At 30.8% G+C, this 23707-nt stretch overlaps 1 protein-coding gene across 1 annotated transcript; it reads right to left on the reverse strand.

The window, feature by feature from the left end:
- Positions 1–8657: 8657 nt before the first annotated feature.
- LOC105639125 (Exostosin family protein) lies at positions 8658–10777 on the reverse strand. Its single transcript, XM_089722135.1, has 2 exons — positions 10597–10777; positions 8658–10525 (listed from the first exon to the last, which is right to left on the reverse strand). Exon 2 carries the CDS (start codon positions 10488–10490, stop codon positions 8973–8975), a length of 1518 nt encoding a protein of 505 aa, XP_089578261.1. The 5' UTR covers positions 10491–10525; positions 10597–10777; the 3' UTR covers positions 8658–8972.
- Positions 10778–23707: the final 12930 nt, after the last annotated feature.

The following is a 23707-nucleotide window of genomic DNA, read 5'->3' on the forward strand; positions in this document are numbered from 1 at the left end:
CAGAGAAATTGCGGTAGTTTGTGGGATTTGGAGTATTAGATTAGTTTACTCGGAGACTTTTCATACTTGAGAATCAAGAATCTCTAAGTACGAGTGTGATAGTTTCTGTTTTCACCGTTATTTTCCCCAACCCATTAGTTGGACATGTGTTGGGAGAGAATCTAAATCATCATTAAGATCTTTTGACATCGTTAATAACATTATACTTTGTAAATAAATCTTTTATAAATATATATATTACTGATTATTTGAAACCACAATGACATATTGAAATAAAAAGAAAAAACAAAAGTCCAATACTACTTGACTAAGGAAATTTTCAGTTTATTAATTTGAAGAATTATTTATGAGTTAATCTCAGATTTTGACCATCATGGATTTAATTAATTGTTAGCTTCTTGCTTTTCAAATGTCTAATCATACAAAGTTCTTGGAATATAAACTCAAATTGGACTTACACATACCAAAGTAACAATATCGATTTAAATAATACCCACGCGTGTCAACGTTGACATAACAAAAATAAATTAAAATAAAATAACGTAAGGTGTTTAAAATTTCATCTCATGTAATCAGCATATACTTGAGATAAATAATTAGAATATATCGTTTTGTTTAAGAAAAAAAATATGTATTAATAATTGACTATAAATTGCTGTACAAATCTTGTGGTCAAATTTTCTTTTTTCATAAAATAAGAGAGTATAGCTCTAAGAAGACAGACACAATCTAGAGTATGTTACACCTCTAGAATCATGCAACAGCCAGTCATCCAACCCAGGAAGGGTGAGCCTTCCCTTGAATGAGCTGGACCACAAGAGAATTATCACTTTCTACCATAAGAGGTCTAAAATTTCTTTGCTTAGCAATCTTCAGACCTTCTAAAATGGCCAATAACTCTACACTCGGGATCGAACAGCTCCTCAGGTTAGAAAAAAAAAACCAACAACACATTTACCAGCATGATCTCTAAACAGCCCCCTCCACTTGCCCTATGAGCAACAACTGAGGCGTTTGTATTCAACTTCAAGAACGGGATGAGAGGGAGGAACCCAATAAACCCATGACCATATGCACCTTGTTACTCAGAACCTCAACCAAATTCAATTTAGCAAAGTCTGGGTTATGAATATCTCAAGCAGAAAACACAACCTCATCTTACAAACTTTTAACCTTAATGTGCTCATCGACAAAAACTGGCTTTTTATTCTTTTGGTGTAAGTTTAGGAAATAAATTATACAAAAAGTTGATGTTTGGACAAATTGAATATTACTTCCAAGTTCAGGGGCAAATTGAATTTTATTTTTTAATCTTATCATTAATACGAGAGAATATTAACATTATTCGTAATAAATACATTTAAGTTTCTATAGTTTGTTATGTCAAAAAAAGAAGATAAAATATATTCTATTATTTTGTTTTAAATAATAAATATACTTAACCATATAATGATTTAACACTGTCAGCATTTAATGATATTGCATAAAAATTTTATTTTTAAAAAATATATATATCTTCTTCTTTTAGAAACATTGGAGGGAAAAACCCTAGAAAAAAAAACTAAGACATAAAACGCCTAACACGTGACTATACCATACATTTAATTTTCCAATGCACGAACATTGTCACTTCAATAGTATGACTATCAAGAATATAGTGACCAATCGCTCCATTCACAGCCAAATTAGCTAACCTATCAGCAACTTTATTCACTTCTCTGTAACAATGTTGAATCCGAACTTCCCAACTCTGAGAGACAAGAGCTTGATATTTTCTTTACTTATGTAGAAAAACTTTTCCTTAAAGTTTGGGATAAAATTCATTTTTCATGAATTAGATTTCTTTTTTATTTTATTTTTTAATAACTCAATCAAATATTAATTTTAATTGAATAATTAGCTCCATAATACCTAATGAATTTTTGCCTTAACAAAATTTATCTTTGATTAATATCTTTCCATATTACATTACAAATCAGAAAATATGAAAATAAGAGCTTCTGTACATAAAATTTGTGAAAAATGCGACATATAATTGTGTTAAGATTAAATACATAATGCAAGACATATAATCAACTCAAGTTGACCAAAGTTTGAATAACAATTTATTCAATTTGCACGGCTTGGATTATTTATATTTTAGTATAATTATAATTTCAATTTAATTTAATAGCATTATCTTGATGGAGATGTAACTACTAGATATTATCTTGATAAGGCATTATCTGAAAATATAAAATAACTGATGTCATTACAATTATACTAAATAACTGCTCTTTTTACACTTCGCAATTTGAGAGATTTACACTTGATTGTCGTATAAGATAAACTTCTTTGCTTTTATTTGTTATATAATTAATTGTATTTATTGGGTAAATTTAAAAGCACTCTTCCCAACACAATTATAAAAAATAAAAGCAGAAAAAGATAAAAAAAATCTCAAATTAGTTATGGAATGATGAAAAATATAGCTTTTTATGTGCAATTTGCATTAATCTAATTTTTGTGCTTAATTTTTTATTTGTAGTTATTTAACAAGAAGTTTGATCTTATATGTAGTTTACTTAATCTTTATTTATTATATAATGTCTAATTATGTAAATCAAGACGTATTAATATTTTGTACATCTAATTTGTAGTTTAATTAAACTTATCCTAAATTCATGTATATATTTTTTTTTAAAATAAGCCATATTATATATTTAGATAAAATTATTCATTTGATTTTTTTTATTCAATTATATATGAGTAATAATCTTTGAATTAATTAAATTTTAATGTTAACTGGAACTAATCCTCTCTGTTCTAGTTTCTTTTCAATAATTTTTATAAAGATAATTTTTATATTATTTACTTATAGAAAATTTTAAAAAAATTTATTTAATTTTAAATTTTCTGAACTTAATTTAGATATTATATTATATTATGTGTATATTATAAATTTCAAAATATAGGATTTATACATTGGAATTTATCCCTGCTTTTCAATATATTTTCACAAATTTTCTAAATGAAATATGATCTAATATATATATATATATATATATATTATAATAGTTACCTTTAGTATTTAATTTATAAATTTTAAAATTATGAGTTGTTTATACTTAAAGTTAAAAGTAAAATTTTTTATTCCATAAATTTTCCATCTATGTGCAATTTAATCTCTTACCATAATATGATATATATGATTAAAAAAAGACGAATAAGAAATCAATAATCATAGCTAACTATAGGAGGTATATATGTACAAATGTCATGATATCGTAGTTCTCTACTAATACAAAATTTCTTTATTCTTTATCGTAGTAAAAGCCTTTTAACAATTAAAATGAATATATATCTTTTTTTTTTTTTTTTAAATTTGACTAATGAAAAATCTAACATGAATTGCATGCTTTATTAGTTCAAGTGGTTAGCATCACTTTTTGGTGGTTTTGGAAATGAGAAATGAATGAATTTTCAAGGTAAGATGTTCATTTAGAGGCTAACTTCTTTTGTATTAAGTTTTCAACTCGTACTATAACTTGAAATACTCTTCAGAGTAATAATTGGGTTATGCTACCTTTTGAATTTTTTCTGTTGTTGCTTGAATTCCTCAGGTTAGATTAGCTCTATTCATTGAGATATTTGTGGAAATTGAATGGAGAGTGATATGTTGTTGCTTCAGTTCCTCTTCAATTAGGGTAGCTTCATGGGTTGATATAGTTGGATAAATTTAATGAGGAGTGATATATAAAGATGGGGATGAATATTGTTAGTTAGATACATATAAGTTAGTTTAATTTATTGTTGGGATAGTTGAGAGTCAAGTGTGAGTGACATATAGATGTAATTATTTTTACACTTGAGAATCAACTCATTAATTGAATCAAAATATAATCTTATTCTAACATTATATATTACTATAATTAAATATGAGAAGAACCTAATATTTTATTAATAAATACATTTAAATTTCGATGGTTTGTTTTGTTAAATAATAAATACTAAATTGTAAAATGATTTAATATTATCAGCATTTAATGATATTGCATAAAATGCTATTAAAAAAATTATTAAAGCAGAAAAGTTTTCCTTACAATTTGGGACAAAAATTATGGTTCAGGATTTAATTATATTTTTGTCCAATCTTTTTATATTTTAATAATTAAATTAAATATTAATTTTAATTGAATAACTAGCTCCATCACGCCTAGAAATTTGGTCTATACATGGTCAATCTATAAACGGTTATTTGACCATATCAAGATACCGCTCTTGCCTGACACCACAGGGCTTGTACCAAGACTAGAAAGAACCTGTTTCTCATACTGAAGTGAAGAAGAGTGCTCCATCGTCGCTGATTTTACCGCCATGTGAAAGGGAAGATGAGATTCTCAGGTTTTTCTTAGCGCGTAAAAAACAGAACCAAAACCCCCTTTTCCAAGCAAGTAGACTCTCGCCCAAGAAACTTCATGTGAGGTTTCTAGACTAAAACCAATCATGGTCCGTTTCTTCTCTATGCCCATCTTCTTGAAGGCATCTCGCCTTTCCATCGTGATTGCCATAAGAGAAAACTGAATTGATATTGATATTTGAAGAGAATTTAATGTGAGAGTGGTATTTATAATGGAATAGAAACTTACTTTTCAAGGTGTATAATTCTAAGTGAGAAACATGCGAAAATAATCTTAGTTGAAGGGATTTTTTCTTTCCGCGTAGAAAACTGAACCAAACTCTATTTCTAAAGTAAGGCCAGCAGTGATACTCTGTTTCTTTGCCATGTTCTTGACTGGTTTCTTTATCACCACCGTCAGAGAAATTGCGATAGGTTGTGGGAGTTGGAGTATTAGATTAGTTTACTCGGTGACTTTTCATATTTGAGAATCAAGAATCTCTATGTATGAGTGTGATAGTTTCTGTTTTTACGTTATTTTCCCCAAACCATTAATTGGACTTGTGTTGGGGAGAATTTTAATCATAAGTAAGATCTTTTGACATCGTTAATATCATTAATTTGCGGGATATAGTTCAACTTTATACTTGTAAATAAATCTTTTGACATCGTTAATATATATATATATATTACTGATTATTTGAAACCACAATGATATATTGAAATAAAAAGAAAAAAACTAAAGTCCAATACTACTTGACTAAGGAAATTTTCAGTTTATTAATTTGAAGAATTTTTTATGAGTTAATCTCAGATTTTGACCATCATGGATTTAATTAATTGTTAGCTTCTTACTTTTCAAATGTCTAATCATACAAAGTTCTTAGAATATAAATTCAAATTGGACGTAGACATACTAAAGTAACAATATTGATTCAAATAATCCCGATACGTGTTAATCTTGACATAACAAAAATAAAGTAAAGTAAGGTGTTTAAAATTTCATCTTGTGTAATCAGCATATCCTTCAGATAAATAATTAGAATATAGTATTTTGTTTAAGAAAAAAATATTTATTAATAATTGACTATAAATTGCTGGACAAATCTTGTGGTCAAAATTTCTTTTTTCCATAGTCACAAAGCTCTCTTTAATGTCTTTCTAGCAATGAAAGAATAAGAAGGAGACGCATGTTATTGACATCCAAATACATTTTGTTCATTTTTGTCTTACGTTTGGAAGGTTATTTATATCATTTTTCATCTACTTAACAAACTAATTAGAGAAATTAGACGAAAGCACAGAATGTTATGACGAAATTAAAACATATGGACTTCAAAAAACATTTCTAAAAATGCATGGATTGACTAGTTGTATTTTGATAAATATATGGACGTAATACTATGCTTAATTATTCAACTAAAGATCTTAATCGATTCTCCTTTAGGGCAATTTCTCAAACCTAACCAAACTAGAATGAAAAATTGAAGTGAAAAATCTAATCAAAACAACCGAATTAATCCAAAATTAGGTAATGTCGAAAAATTAAGCGATACATAAATTCACTTTTATACATTTGGTAGAAAACCCTGTGGCACCAAACTTTACGATTTAGATTTTAAATTAAATTAAATTTTCGCAAAAAATTAAATTCTTGATTTTAAATTTATCACTAAGACAAGTGGACATATTGAAAAAAATGAACATCAATTTGTAGTTCAAAATAGTAAGTAGAGTGTTAATCTAAAAAAAAATTACTAACCAGAATGGGTCTACCCAAACAGCAAGTAGTCCACAACAAAAGAATTCTTTTTCTATTTAAACTAAAAAGTAATTTCCAAGTGTACCCATCTGTTAGGTTTGAACTAGAATTTGTTTATATTTTTTTATGAACTAAAACTAACCGGAACAGTCCGTTTCAAAAATTAAATTAGAATGGTAGTTTATAGATCGATTCAAGTTCAAAAGGAAGAGAAGAATGCATTCGAACTGATTTATGACCAGTAGTTCAAATCAACAGTTTAGTTTGACTTCAATTGATGTATATAAAATTTTTAAAAATTAATTAACTGAATTTTTAATTTGTAATTAAATATGAAAAGTTAATTTAATAATTGTTCCATTTGCAAATTAGAAGACAGTTTTGATTAATTATTCAATTTTCAATTCTTAATTAAATTTAGAAAAATAATTCAATTTGAATTGAATAAATGACATACGAAAAGTCAATTACAATTAATTATTCATTTTTGAATTCTTAATCAAATATGGAGAATTAATTTTAATTAATTATATACAATCAAATATGGAAAAAGCAGTTTGGATAATCAATATAATGTTCACTTAATTTTTTGTTTTCGATTGCGGGTTCAGTCTATTCCAGCCAAAGGATATGCAATATAATGTTGCGATTCTCAGTTCTCACTTCTCAGACTAACATAGTAATTGTCGCATCAGGTTTTAAAAGGACAATTCTCCCATGTTCAATGTCATGAATTTAGGTGTCAACGATTAAAGTTTTCAATTTTCATTGTAATTGACTGATTTCGATTCTAAAAGAGCAGTGCTAAATGACACAATATGTGTTAGACTCAATAAAATTTTTAATTGTGCATTTACCTAATCGCCTCACATTAAAATTTGCGGTACGTGATATGAGAAGGGTGAATGAATATAGTTGTATTAGCGATCATTTATTTTTTTTCATTAGAAAAAATGAAAGTTAGCCGGTATGTGACGTGAGAAAGGTGAATGAATATAGTTGTATTAGCTATCAGTTCTTTTTTCTTTCATTGGAAAAAATGATTCTCTTCCTAAGTACAGTGATTGAATTGTTGGCAAGTATAGAATGCAAAGAAAGGGATGAATAGAGATGGAGGGCTCTGAAATAGTGAAGTGGGTATGCACTTCCAAAACGACATCGGGATTTGCATGCATACGTAGATATATTATTGGGCTAAGAAAACAGAATATCTTGGACTTGAATGCATGGTAGGCAGTTAGTGCTGATGAGAAGCCCAATTTGCTCAAGATGAAGAGGGAAAATAATATTCCATCCTTTAGATACCTTGGACTTGCTGACCTGCTTCATTGCCATGTGTATACGTAGCATATTTATTAAACAAATATGTACATCAAATAAACAATGACAACCTTATCAAATCTTCAGTTAATTATTATGTGATGACATTTTAATTAAGTGTTATTGGCATTGATTACGGGAAAAAATGCACTATATTGAGAAATTATATCATTCAGTAACATTTTCAAAACACTAAAAATGAGTAGGGATGCAGGCTATTTAAATTGGCTAACTCCTAACCATAATCATGTACACATAATTTAATAGATGGAGTCGGAAAAAAAAATTCAATAAATCGGGTGACAAATAGATTCAATTGTAAGTGATCGATTGATGGAACCAGTTCACTCCAAATCGATACAATTTTACGTGTTTCCAATAGAAGAATTATTCAATCGGAGTGCATTGCACATTAGATGAAAAATTACTAACATTTGAACAACATACTGTGACATTTTTTTACACTTGCTCTTGCCTATCATGATAAGTTACTAATTCACATAGCAGGAGGTAAAAGAATTGAGGACACATGCATATGCACGATGTTCTAAATCGCGTTCCATTCAACAATACGCATCAAGATTGCACAAGACAATCACTGAATGAAAAATAAAATACAAAAAATATGAGAAATATAAAAAAAACAGTTCATAAGGATGGAATAGAGACCTAGTATGAAATCAGGAAAAGATGACATGAAAAGGCTTCAAACTCGTGTCACTGTTGGACAGTGCGCTCACATATCAAACTAAAAAGGTAAGGGCATTACAACCATTTTCTTCACAAAAATTCCAGTTGAGTCTCACACGTGCTTTGCCAAAAATCTTTACCGATTCTAGAAGCAGGAACTGGGACCAGACTGATCTATGGCTTTTCAGCCTCAGTCCAACTTGAAATCTGAACTTTTCAAACAACTCATTGCGGTTTGATTCTAATTCAAACCGAATCAATGGTGGTGCAGGCAACAAACACCTCAATTATAGGCGATCGTGTTGGAGCTATCTACGGTCATTTATTTCATTTTCGGTTCCCAGTACCTAACTGCCTCCCTCACTGTTAAGGGCATCACGTGGTAACTGATTCGTATCGGATGGGTCCCTCACCGTGTGTCGGCAAAGACTTCATACGTAGCCTTCCAATGTTAAAAATAAAGGACAGTAAAGTATATATTATTATTATTATTATTATAAGTATGCATTTAAAAGGTAACAATATATTATTTTTATTTATTCGAAGATCACTTAATAATTACAAAATGTCACTTTAAAATTAAATAGAATAAAAAAACACCGTGGCCTTCAAAAATTTCCATGGAGAAAATTAGTTCATATCATTCCATCAGCAAGATCAACAAGAACAAATGAATTGAACTTAAGAGGACATTGAGTCTTGTGTGTGTATATATATATATATATATATATATATATATATGATTATATAATTTGCTTGCCCACCAGTGCTGGAAGAAAGAACATTTCACTAATAAAATCCTATGCAATTCAAAATTTCTGTTCAAGTTTCTCCTACATACCCAGAATATGTAAACCTGTAATTATCTTCATCTGCAAAACCAATACTAGGATCCTTTCCTTCCTTAATTACCCTCCTAACACTCTCTATTCTCTCAAGAATTCCCTTTACTGCTAAATCAAATGCATCTTCAATTGTCTCCAATTTAGACCTGGGGTCTGCATAAATTATCCTTGGAATAAGCCTTATGACCTCTTCTCTCATATACAATACTCTATCTTCTGGTATGCGAAGTAACGTCTTGTTTATGCCAGCTTTCCAATCTTTAATATCTCTAACAGGTATAAATACAGAATATTTACTGTAATTCTTTGGCAAATGCCACTTATATTGAGCATAGGCGGTGCCGGGATGAAAGAAAACTGGGATACACCCTGCCAAGATAGAGTCAAATATAGATCGCCTGGTATATGAATCCCCTGCTGGCTGCAAGCAGAAAACTGAATTTTGAAACAATTTCATCACATTTGCCGGATTATCGCAGGTAATTACACCATTAACACCATATTCACACTCTAACAACTTGCATATATTCTTAGAAGCTTGACATTCCTCAATAATCTTGCCTCGGACCGAGTCTTTAAGATCCGGCCGTGGAGCACCAGCAAAAGAAAACAAGTACGGCCTTTTTTGTTTTCTCATCTTTTCTTGCCATTCAAACACCTCACTATCTTTTGAGGGATGAAAACATGTTGGATATGGTATAGCATAATCATTTTTCCAAGAACTACACTCAATGGACAACATTGACAAGTTATTAGATTCTGGCATGGTTCTAAGCTTACTACCCCAATCAGTTTCATTATCAGTTCGTCTTCTAAAATCCCAAGAAATCCTTCCTGCAACAAAAAAATGATCTCTACCCCACAATTTTTTCCATTCAGGTTTTTGAACTAGCCAATTGAAAAGATCAAAACCAGATTTATCTCTTATTGAGGCTTTAACACCCCAAAGATATCTACTGACATCAAGACCAGCATAAAAAGGCACGTAAATAGCAGAGGCAATAGAAGAATCATTAGTTAAACACTTATACTTTTTCATTCTATTATGGAAAATTACTTCCAACAAGAATTGATTAGTAGAATACCAACTCTTATTTAACAAAACTCCTTGAGCATTTTCAACTTCAGCACCCAAACCATAATTAACCAAATAAGGACACATATTATGCTCAGTCCCTGGTGTAATTGATTCACAATGGTCAAGAAATTCTTGGTTGAATTGACTAGGAAGCTCATGAATATAAATAAATTGACCCAAACAAGAATCTTTAACATAACGGGTTTCGTTAGGTCTAATTGAGGTTTGATTCAGGGTTTTGGATTCAAGGGTAGAGACTGAATTCTTATAGTTTTCCACCAAAATAGACAAATTATCTTGGGGTCCAGTCAAAGCTGAATAATCAAAACAAAGTAATATAAAACATGAAACAAATAAAACAAGAATCACCAACCAGAGTTGATAGTTGCAGAAATGTCTGGAAATTGGCTTCTCCATCTTCACTTGAAGCGAACAAAAAATGGCAGAAATGCCTAGAAATACATAAGAATCTTGTGAAATGCTCAAGTAAAATTGAGAGAGAAGGTAGAGAATCTGAACTCACAATAACAGTGATTAAAGAATCAAATTTAAAGCTAAAGATGGATTGGATTTTGTTTGGATTCGAGCCTATTGAGGAAGCAAACGTCCGTTACTTTGCTGGGCAAGAGAAGACAGAAAATTAAAGCCTGGGACACATCTCCCTCGTTTCCTCTAATAAAACAGAAAAAGCTGTTTAAAAGTAAATTTTTATAGCTGAAAAATAAGGAAAATAGGGTTCATAGTTCTCTGCAATTTTTAATTTCTTTTTTTTTTTTTAATTAAAGATTACTTAACTTTTTGTTACTACCATTCTAAAAAGTAATTTGTTAGGCTCCGCTTATTAGGAAGGAAAATTACTTTTTTATAGAATTATAAAATAATTTATTTCTGAAAAATAAGATAAATTTTAAGTAACTCATTTTTTATTATTTGACAATAATATTGAAATTATTTGAAAAAAAATATATAAAAATCTACATGCGGTGTTAAGTTCGCAAGTCCATCATGTTGGGCCGACCTCCACTCCATTAGTTTTTATGAATTATTATCATGGGCTTAGTTTTAGGCCCACTTAGATGGACTTCATTCTAAACCATCAATCTATCTATCTACATTAATTTAAATATATAAAACTTATAACATATTCGATTCACATGACATAATTCTAAAATCTTAATTTACCTAGTTGTTGATATTTTACATTTAAAGAAAATTATTTTTTAATATCATATATATAGATACATATTGATAACGTGAAATTAATATCATTAATAATCTTAATAATATTTTATAGTTTTTAATAATTAATAAAACTAATAATATCAATTATATTAAAAATGCTAAACTTCATTATCAACATTTAAATGGAGGTAATTGGTTGACAAGGAGATAGAGGACAGTTGGTTATTAAGCAAAAATAAATGGAGGTTAAAAGGTCAATTCCAACAAAGTTGAGCTCAAATTTGGTTTATTTAACAAATCTGAATCTCTTTTGTATTCATGTCAGCGGCTAAATCATACATATCTCAAAATTTGCTACTTGTAACAATTGCATCTTAAATTGAAATTAAACACCTCAGATACCCCAATTTCAAATTTATGTAAAATTTGCACTCTAATTACACATTCAGTCAAAATTGGCATTAAAATATAATAAACACGACGCCACTGTAATGAACTAACCCAACTCAGGTTAGCTAAGTAATGCACACCATTTAGGGATTGAACAATTCATCCCTTCTTCGTTCCTTCTCTCTTTAGTTAAAATAAACATCTCATCTTCGACACCATATACTCAAACCCAATGGTTTAAAAATGAAAATAGGTCCAAAGAACAACCAGTAGTACAAATAAATAAATGAAAAGGGAATTGAGATAAAAATAATTCATAAATTGTTGCTGAAAAGAAAAATCAAAAACAATGAAAGAGTGTCACACATTATCCCAGTATAAGACGTGGCATGTTGCCCGTAATATGCTTGTTAAGCACTTTTTCTAAATAAGAACTCAATTAATATATTACAAAAGGACTTAACTTTTCATATTGAAAATGCATGTGAGGTAAAAATTTCAAATACTATTCGAAACATTTTAGATATCATAAGATTCACTTTTATAAAAATCTCGAACTCAATAAATTTCATTTTTATAAAAGATATAACATTCCACTATTTAAAATGTTGTAACTAAAATTTCATTATAAATTATACATTTTCATACTCAAATACATTGGTTAAAACATTACCCATAAGTCTATGAGAAAGAGGATTACATATCGTATTGTTCCTTTAGAGTCGTATTAAGACAACAAATTAGCTTTAAAGGTAACTAAACCTTTTGAGTGCTTTATAACATATATCATTAATTGTAAACTCATATAACTTTCATTACATTAGTCTGCTCAATATATATATTAGTGACCAGTCTCTATTTTATACATCATACAAATTCCAATAAAATTATTCATAAGGCATTAGCTACATCAATAGCTCACCCTTCGAAAGTTGTAGAAAGAACTCAACACTCTTTCAGACTTACTCTCCTACTTCTCCTTTCCTTTTTCCTACGATAGTATAGAGAACAACTATGCTAAGAATAAGGCTTAATAATGCACTATATAAATTACATGATATAAATGATAATTCACCATTAGATATTTAAAATATTTAAGTGTGAAAAACAAATTTCAACAATTACCTATTTCAAGATCAAAACTTATCAATTACTTACCGAAAACAAATGAGTTAGATAGAAATAACAAGTAGTCATATCAACTAAATTACATTCATTTGCTTACCAAAAATAATCAATTCAATAGAAATATTATAACATATCAATAAATCATTAATCAGTAGTTTTGTCTCCATAACTTATGCAGACTCAATCCGAAGGGTCATCAGTGTCTTATGAGTTCATCAAGACAAAGCTATCTCAACCGCAATCCGTGATATGAATATCAACAAAAGAGGAAAAATCTCAATCTCATTTAAGAGGGAACAATAACATTTGCAATATTATTCATTGCATATCTATATCAATCACAATATCAACTTCAACAAATGAAGTGATATCAAGTAATAACCATATCAAACATTTAACTGTTAGTGTAAGAATTAATCTCAAATAATTCAATAATAACCTAGATCGTGCAAACCACTAGATTCAACAAAATAGATTGAATAAGAAAAGGTTGCGTACCTGACATCGTTGTTCGTCGATCTTGATGTATAAAATTAGGTTTGCAGCCTTCCAGAGAATTGAAGAATCGATTTAGCGGAAGCAATACGAAAGGAACGTAAAACTGAATCGTGTTCAACTCCTCTGGGGACCACGACCTTTATATACCTGTAGGGTTAGTACAATTCCTATTTCGGTCCTTTAACGAAATAGGAATTATATAATGGTCTCTACACTTAATATCTATAATTAGTTGATACCTCAATAGTCAATTATTCACAATCAAGACCACATTTGAAATTGACTTTACAATTGGACTGCTGTACATATTTAATTTTACATATTAAGCCCACAATAGAAAATTAAATCCAACAATCTCCCACTTGGGCGAACATATGTTAAATAAAATACATACACCAAAATGAGCTCAACAAACGCAGTCATACAAGGTATCCAAAAACAATCTCGTCCATTAGTTATATTGATAAAGAGCTGAAGAAACATTCGTCATAGATCTCATGACTAAGTTCATCATCAACTACATTACCAATACCCCTAAATGACACAGATTCATTATAGAAGTGTAGCATGAAAACTACATGTAATGTGATCATCATGTCTGTTTCCAACTGGTCACCAACAAAAGGGAGATCAAGCAAAACAATAATAATAATACAGAGTGTAACCATCAACCAAAATGAGTACTCAACAAAATTTCATAATAAAACATATCCAAAATAAAATAGAGCATTAAAAAACATAATGTATGCATAAAGAGCAAACTCCCACTAAAACTAGACAGTCTCAAACAAAACGATACCCATATGAGCGGTGTGCTCATGGAAAACTTTCGGTATCACTGCCTTTGTAAGTGGATCCGCAATCATAGAGTTTGTTCCAATATGCTCTAAGGATATCTGTCCACTCTGTACCCTCTCCTTCACAGCCAAGAACTTAATCTCAATGTGTTTTGATCGAGAAGAGCTCCTGTTGTTGTTGGAGAATAAAACGGCTGACTTGCTGTCACAATACAACTTCAGTGGTCTTTCTATTCCACCTACTACACGCAGCCCAGTGACAAGGTTTCTCAGCCAAATAGCTTGATTGGATGCCTCATAAGATGCTACAAATTCAGCTTCCATGGTGGAGGTTGCTACTAGAGTTTGTTTCACACTCTTCCAAGAAATAGCACCGCCAGCCAATAGAAAAACGTAGCCAGATGTGGATTTTCTACTATCTTGGCATCCAGCGAAATCAGAATCAGTATACCCAATGATCTCAAGCTGATCTGATCTCCTATATGTGAGCATATGTCCCTTAGTCCTCTGAAGATATCTCATGACTCTTTTGGCTGCTTTCCAATGATCCATTCCTGGATTGCTGAGATATCTACCTAACATGCCAACTATAAAAGAAATGTCTGGACGAGTACAAACTTGAACATACATAAGACTTCCTACAGCTGACGCATAAGGAACCTTTTGCATTTCCTGAATTTCAAGTTCACTCTTTGGACATTGTTGATTACTAAATTTATCACCTTTTGCAATAGGGGTATCCAATGGTCTAGAATTCTGCATACTAAATCTCTTGAGCACTTTATCAATATAGCTCTTTTGTGATAATCCAAGAATACCTCGAGAACGGTCTCGATGTATCTGAATCCCTAAAACAAAAGAAGCTTCACCTAAATCTTTCATCTCAAAATGCTTTGAAAGAAAAACTTTGGTTTCATGTAGCAAGACTTTACAATTAGTAGCAAGAAGTATGTCATCCACATATAAGACCAAAAAGATAAACCTACTCCCACTGAACTTATGGTACACACAATTTTCAACAGTATTTGCCTCAAAGCCAAACGAGACAATTACTTGGTTGAATTTAAAGTACCATTGACGAGAAGCTTGCTTGAGTCCATAAATGGATTTCTTTAATTTGCATACCAGATGTTTTGGATCTCCAATTATAAAACTTTCTGGTTGCACCATATATATTGTTTCATCAATGTCGCCATTGAGAAACGCAGTCTTAACATCCATTTGATGAAGCTCAAGATCAAGATTTGCAACTAAGGCCATGATTGTCCTAAAAGAATCCTTCGAAGAAACTGGAGAGAAGGTTTCTTTATAGTCAATCCCTTCCTTTTGAGTAAAGCCTTTTGCTACAAGACGTGCTTTATATCTCTCCACATTACCTTAAGAATCCCTTTTGGTTTTAAATATCCATTTGCAACCAATGGGTTTCTTTCCTTCAGGTAATTGAACAAGATCCCAAACTTGATTGTCTTGCATAGACTTATACTCTTCGTTCATTGCCTCAATCCACTTATGAGAGTCAGAACTTTGCATGGCATGATAGAAACTAACTGGATCATCATCTATCATGTCTACAGTATCCTCATGTTCCTGAAGAAACACTATATAATCATCTGGAATAGCACTTCTTCTCTCCCTAGTAGATCTCCTCAAAGGCATTTGAACAGACTCTAATTCTTGAGGTTGTTGAATTTGTTCTTGAGGAAGAATAGCATTGTCTTGAATTGGATCTTGAATAGTGACAGGAGCAACTGGAGTCTGTACGCTATCAGAAACAACAAAAGGAATGAGAACCGAATCATCCTTACTTGGTTCCTCTTCAAAGACAATGTTTCTTTCTTTATTTCTCCCTCCAAAATCAACATCCTCAAAAAATGTTGCAATTCTCGTTTCAAAAAAAGTTCTGGAAGTAGGATTATAAAACTTGTAACCCCTAGACCGCTCAGAATATCCAACAAAGTAGCTGCTGATAGTTTTGGAGTCCAGTTTTGTTTCATTCGGCTTGTAAGGCCTTGCTTCAGCTGGACATCCCCAAACATGAAGATGCTTTAGACTAGGCTTACGTCCAGTCCAAAGTTCATAAGGTGTTTTAGCAACTGCTTTAGATGGAATCCTATTGAGAAGATAAGCTGCTGTCTTTAACGCTTCACCCCACAGAGACTCTGGTAAAGTAGAATGACTAATCATACTCCTTACCATATCCATAAGAGTCCTATTACGTCTCTCAGATACACCATTCATGCTGGGAGTACCAGGCATTGTATATTGAGGGACAATTCCACATTCCTGTAGGAAAAGCGCAAAAGGTCCTGGACGTTGTTCGCCTGAACCGTCATATTTACCATAATATTCACCACCACGGTCAGATCGAACAGATTTAATCTTCTTTCCTAGTTGATTTTCAACTTCGGCTTTATAAGATTTAAACACGTCCAAAGACTCAGATTTTTCATGAATGAGATATAAGTAACCATAACGAGAATAGTCATCAATGAATGATATAAAATATCTTTGGCCATTTCTAGTTGCAATATGGAATGGACCGCAAATATCTGTATGAATCAGTTCTAAAACATTGGATGACCGAATGGCACCTAGTCTCTTTTGTTTAGTCTGTTTTCCTTTAATACACTCAATACAAGAATCCAAACCTGTGTAATCAAGTGTATCTAAGATACCATCAGAAACAAGACGCTCAATTCTCGATTTGGATAAATGACCCAAACGTCTATGCCAAAGTACAGCTGAGTTATCAATATTCAACTTTCTTTTGGTACCTCTTGTAGTAACATGCAGGGATTCATGATAACTAGTATCAATGTCTAACATATATAGATTATCACATTCATTCAAGCAACCAGTACCCAAAACTTTTGAATTCATAGATAAAGTGAATATACTGTCTCCAAAAGAACAATGAAAACCAGATTTGTCCAAAAAGGAAACAGAAATCAAATTCCTTCTAAAAGAGGGAATAACAAAAGTATCTATAAGATCCAAAAAATAACCAGTACTTAAACATAATCTAAAATGTCCAATTGCCTCTACTTCAACCAGATCGCCATTTCCTACATAGACGTATCTTTCACCGTCAGTTGGCTTTCTGTAGTTGAGGCAGCCCTGCAATGAAACACTTATATGAGCGGTAGCACCAGAATCCATCCAATAAGTGTTTTTAGGAGCTGAAGTTAAATTAACTTCACAACAGACTAAAACAAGGTACTTACCCTTCTTTGCAAGCCAAATAGCAAATTTAGGACAGTCCTTTCTCAAGTGATCCGTCTTTCCACAAAAGAAGCATTTTGGCACATAAGGCTTCTTTTGTACTGGATCTACAGCAGTAGCAGCAGCAGGTTTCTCAATAGCCTTTTCAACAGTCTTTGCAAAAGGCCTCTTTCTTTTCTTGTTCTTGCCCTTCCCAGCTGAAGAAACAAAATGAGCACTCTCTCTTTTGTTAGAATTCATCTTTTCCTCCTCATCAACACAATGAGAAATGAGCTCGTTAAGAGTCCATTTATTCGGCTGACAATTATAGGAAGTCCTAATTTGTCCATACTGAGAAGGAAGAGAATTCATAACCATATGGACTAAAAGGTCATCTGGTAAAGCCATACCCAGCGCCTTCAGTCTCTTTGCAATCTGAGACATGCTAAGAATATGCTCCCGAACACCACCATTGCCAGCAAACTTCATGGAGGTTAATTTTCCTAAAAGTGTTCCCACTTCGGCTTTGTCATTCTTGACATAAGCCCTCTCCAGCTCGGCAAGATAGTTTTGAGCATTGTTCTTTTCAGCTGAGACAGAGTCTCGAACATGTTCTGGGACTCCTTTCTGCATGATCATTAGACCTAAGCGATTAGAACGCTCCCACTTCTCATACTGAACCCTTTGAACATCAGTGCTCGTATCAGTAAGAGGAGCAGGTTCGTCCATCCTGAATGCAAGATCCAAATCCATACAGCCCAGAAAGATCATAATGTCTGATTTCCAAGACTCAAAATTTGATCCCTCAAGTTTAGGGACACAATCAGGATTAAATGACATGTTAGCTGACATCGGAGAAAATAAACAAATAGATAAGTATAAGCTCACAATCCACAAATGAAACAATTCACATAAGTAGAGATCAAAAAATGGAAATAAGATACAGACACAACATTAATATTCTCATCTTTGGATGTAAAACATTAACTTGTAATTAGTATCTCAACGCAGCAATCAAATATTGATAACATAGTCCTGACAAATAATAAATCTTCCTTTGGGCCGATATATCATTGTCATGGAAAATAATCAAACAATTATCACATATTTATTGCCAAACATGTATTCAAAACTCAGCCAGATAGCAACCTTCCTTTGGGCCGATTAACTATCTGCAACGAATTCTAATACACTTGTCTAATATTCTAAAATAAATCAATTCAAGCAATAGAGGTCACTTTGGTGACTTATTGATCAAATCAATTTATTTTAACAAATATCAAACACAATAGGGACTTAATCACTCCAAAATTTAATCTCAAGTCGACAAATTAAATCATTTAATTGTAATTAAAACAAAACAATTGCAATTAAATGAATTGATTGTCTAAATATTTAATAATCTAAAATTATTTAGTCCAAAAAAAATTATAATCTAGTCTTTAAGTCACTAAATTTGAGACTAAATTATAAAATAGGACTAAATATATTTGAATAAATAAAGTTCAGGGTCTAATCGAAAGAAAACAGAAGATTAGGGGCCTAATATGAAGTTACAGAAAATTTAGGGACCTAATCTGAAGTTACAGAAAATTTAGGGACCTAATCTGAAGTTATAGAAAATTAAAGGATCTAATCTGAAGTTACAGAAAATTAAGGGACCAATATGAAATTACAGAAAATTAAGGGACTAATATGAAATTTTCCAGGGACCTAACCGTAATTTGCCATCCCTAACCCTAAAAACAAAAAACGAACAGGTCCGCCGCCAACCAAAAACGATCTGAATTTTTTTTTTTTTTTTAAACAAAATCCGGCAAAAAAAAAAAAAAAAAATAAATATATAAAATATCACACGAACAATTAATCGTCAATGGCGTTTGTTCAAAACCTCTTACCTGTTCTTGGGAATCCGAAGAACAGTGAGAACAAAAATATATATATACATTTTTTTTTTATTAAACAAAACCCTCAATCTATAAACAGTAGGGTAAACAAATAAATAAATAAAAAATACGAAAAACCAATCTAAAATCTAGCAATTATGCACAAGGCTCTGATACCACTTGTAAGAATTAATCTCAAATAATTCAATAATAACCTAGATCGTGCAAACCACTAGATTCAACAAAATAGATTGAATAAGAAAAGGTTGCGTACCTGACATCGTTGTTCGTCGATCTTGATGTATAAAATTAGGTTTGCAGCCTTCCAGAGAATTGAAGAATCGATTTAGCGGAAGCAATACGAAAGGAACGTAAAACTGAATCGTGTTCAACTCCTCTGGGGACCACGACCTTTATATACCTGTAGGGTTAGTACAATTCCTATTTCGGTCCTTTAACGAAATAGGAATTATATAATGGTCTCTACACTTATAATTAGTTGATACCTCAATAGTCAATTATTCACAATCAATACCACATTTGAAATTGACTTTACAATTGGACTGCTGTACATATTTAATTTTACATATTAAGCCCACAATAGAAAATTAAATCCAACAGTTAGACCTTTAAAACATCTTCATTAAAAATCAATCATTAGCCATAATGGGTAACATTTCATTTTGCTCAAATATTTCTATATCCCTTCTTTCAAGATCATCCTCCATTTTCCATTCAAATGAATACTTCATAAAACATTTAACATTAGCTCTTTATTATTTTATATAAAACACATTTAGCTATAACTTTAGCATTTGCTTTCTTTATAATCAATTCACAAATTCAATAATCACATTTGAATTTAATCTCATTTGATATAAATATTTGATAAATAAATCAATTTTTTCTATTATAAAAGCTCATAAAATAGTATGCTTAGCATATTGCTTTTACCTTGTAACTTTTCATAAAACATTTCTTTAAAACTGTTTTACTTATCACTTAAACAATATAAGTTATAAATATAGTGCACTAACATGAATTGGAAGGCTCTCCTAGCCTTACTTGTCTACTTATTGACTTAACTTCCAATCCTTTCCTCTCAGATACTGTAGCATGAAATTAATATTCATATTAACTCCATACTACTCAATAAACACACATATACTATCTTAAGAATGTAAATTAAGTATTGAAATGTAGTATTCATGCTTTTCCTTCAATTTCACTATGCTTAACCAACTACCATATGACCTTAATTTAGGCATGAATTACTTTATTTCCCACACTTAATCACATTCTAAAAACATTAAAATAACAACTAAAATAATGAGACTTAATAACATATTAAAAGTATGATAAACTCCTTACAAACTAGTGGAATATAGCGTTCCATGATATGAGTAGCCTGCCTTCCTTTGGCTATATCTCTAGTTCCTTAAATCCATTTGTCATAAAATTTTAAAATAATCTTTCTCACATCTCAGGCTACTCCCATATAAAATTTCATGTATTTTGGAGCTCATTTGCATAGCTAAATAACCTAAACAGAGTACCTGAATTTCAATCAGCATTTCCACTGAGCAGCCTGCATTCATTTAATTATAACTCCATTTCTCTTCACCCATTGCACTAGCCGTTTTACCACAACCTTTTCAACATACTAAAATAGTTTTTTTTTTATAAAATTTTATAATTTTTGGAACTCATTTACCTATTTAACCTAGTCCATCTTAGTGACTAAATTTCAGGATGCTCAATTGTGATAGACTTAAGTAATACTTTACCTCATTAAGCATCATTAACTTAATTCCACCACTAATTTATGCATAACAATTCTTCTAACACTTAAATAGTATAATTACCTTTCATATATCATAATAACTAATCCATAAATTATCAATCAAATGACTAAAATTATCCAAGTTGATCAATTATGCAAACTTGACGTCAAATTCATGCTTAACCATCCTTAATCACCTTAAAAGCACTTATAATCACATCATCTCCATCAAGTCAGCAACAATAAGTAAGCACCTCATATCATAGTTTATGGAAATAAAAAATAAAACCATAGAAAAGAAAGAGGAAGAGAATATAACCAACCTTTTCTTAAGGATCACTTGAAAATTTTTAAGCTTTCATGCACTTTTAGCTTGCCTTAAGAGTTTTTTCTCTCTATTTTCATGGAGTTTTGACCATTGTTAGCAAAAAATGAGCAAGAGGTGCCTTATGACTCATCACAAATAGGTGGCAATCAAAGCCTTTCATGGTAATTCCCTTCATCTCCTTTAGTTGTCTTTTTGCACCTTAATCCTTTCTTTGATTCTCTTTTCTTACAATTGCACCTAAATCTTTTTTATAACTTTATTTTAGTCCCAATTAGGTCTAAAGAAAGTCTATTTAATAATTTCAGTCATGTTTAAGCAACATTATGCCAAAATTATCAATTTTTGGGACTTGTGGATAAAATTGTGCTTTTCTGAAAAATCATTCTTCTTTAACTCATTTTCAATTCCCTTTAATCTTTTAAATTGATTCATAAATACTTTAATTTCCATTTAATTAATATTAATACCCTCTAACTATAGTGTTTCTCGCCATTTTCAATTTCTAGATTGCTCGGATAACCGAAATTACTGAACAAGTTAGAATATCAAGAAGTACCAAATTGATGATATATATATACACAATTAGACCTTAATCCATTAAATGCTAAATCATGGTGCTAGCCTAAGGAGCTTCTCGTGTTAGTTTCTCATGTTAGCTTCTCATCATCAAAGCAAAATGCATATTCAGATAGTTGAATTTTAGCAATTTAGGCTTACTACGGGCTTCGGGGGCTTTAAACTTACCTGAGCCCTAGTGCCGGTCCCGTCCATGGAAACAGGTCGTGACAAAAGCTTAAGCTCATTTAACATTCTTCTAATTTGATTTTCATAACAAAATTGATTTCCATTAAACATCATAACTTATAATTAATAGTTCCTCATTAACAAATTAAAGTAATTCCAATTATTCTATCCTTCCGAATAGCAATAATTACCATAGCAATCAGAATATTCGAGACTGTCAAATTGGGGATATTACATGCAATGTGTTAAAAAGCGGGTCTTACACAATCATGCCTCACTCTTATCTGTTTAAAGAGGATACATGTAGTTATAAATAGATTTGAGACAAATACAGATAGTGAAATTACAACTCATAACGAATATGAGTATAGGTCTTTGCATACCTGGAACCCGTTACCCTATATTAAATGGGTTTGATAGTGAGTATCCGCAATACCCGATCCATTATTAGTATAAAATATATTTTAAATAAGTACATATTTGGATAATTTAAAATTCATAGTACCCTACCCATTTAAGCGGTATTTTAAATCGGTTTGGATAGATGTGGGTAGTAAAATTTTTAAACGAATTCGAAAGGATATTTAAATGTTATTTAAATAGATTGTAATGAGTATGGATAGTAAAATTTTAAACGAATACGGATACGAGTAGCTTAAAATTTGTGAATACCCACTCCGGTTTCATCCCTGCAATTACCTTTTTGGTTAGCCAACTAAGTCAGAGACACTTAATTGTAAATTTTCAAACATTCATGCTCTCGATCATTATCCTTTTTTATTTACATACTAGAATAAAAAAAAAATGAAAAGTTCAAACAAGAAATATATGATTATCCTTAATAAAATACATTCAATCCATTTTTGTAATTTTAGCTTATTTCACCACCAAAATTCAACATAATCTCGAAATTAATTTAACCCTCATGCATGTAAAAGACTATAATTTCCTTCATATTAACATGACAATTAAAGACTTCCAAAATTATCAAAATATTTGAATATTATGTATCAACATCATATTTGAAAATGCTCTGAATAATCTCGACATCATTATGCATATCATGAAAATAAGCATGACCATGGTTTTAAAATTTACAATTTCGATTACAGAATTGCTGGTTTCAGTATAATAAATATGAAACTGAAACCAAATCATTTTTAGGCGATTTCCAAAATGATTTTAGAACCGTTGCTTTTTGGTCTGATTTAAAATCGAAAGTAGATATTTTTTTCAAGTTTTTTATTTTTTTTAGATTTGTAGCTTGTATACTAATAATAATAATAATAATAATAATAATAAATATAACTATTGAAAACATTTTTGTTATGGTTTTAAACCGAACTAACTATTCTTATTAAAAAAAGTGAGGAACTGAAAACAAATCATCAATAGACAATTTTGTTATGGTTTCATACTATGACCGCTTTTTATGGTTTGATGTCATTTTCAATCGGTTAAGTGTGAGTAGATTTCGATTCGGTTCTAATTTAAAATTGAACCATGATTATGCCTACTTAAAGGCATTAAATTCGTTTCTGAATAACCTCCAAACATATAAAACTATCAAAATATTCTTTTATTCATTACACGACAAATTAATACCCAAAATGCATCCAGATAATTTGAACTTTCAATTAAACATTTACTTCATCAAATAGGAACTTCAAATTAATAAATGCATAAAAATGAGTAGA

This window comes from Jatropha curcas, chromosome 5 (genome assembly GCF_041381405.1).
Source record: "Jatropha curcas cultivar XTBG-Jc1 chromosome 5, XTBG_Jcur_1.0, whole genome shotgun sequence".
Classification (NCBI taxonomy): domain Eukaryota; kingdom Viridiplantae; phylum Streptophyta; class Magnoliopsida; order Malpighiales; family Euphorbiaceae; genus Jatropha; species Jatropha curcas.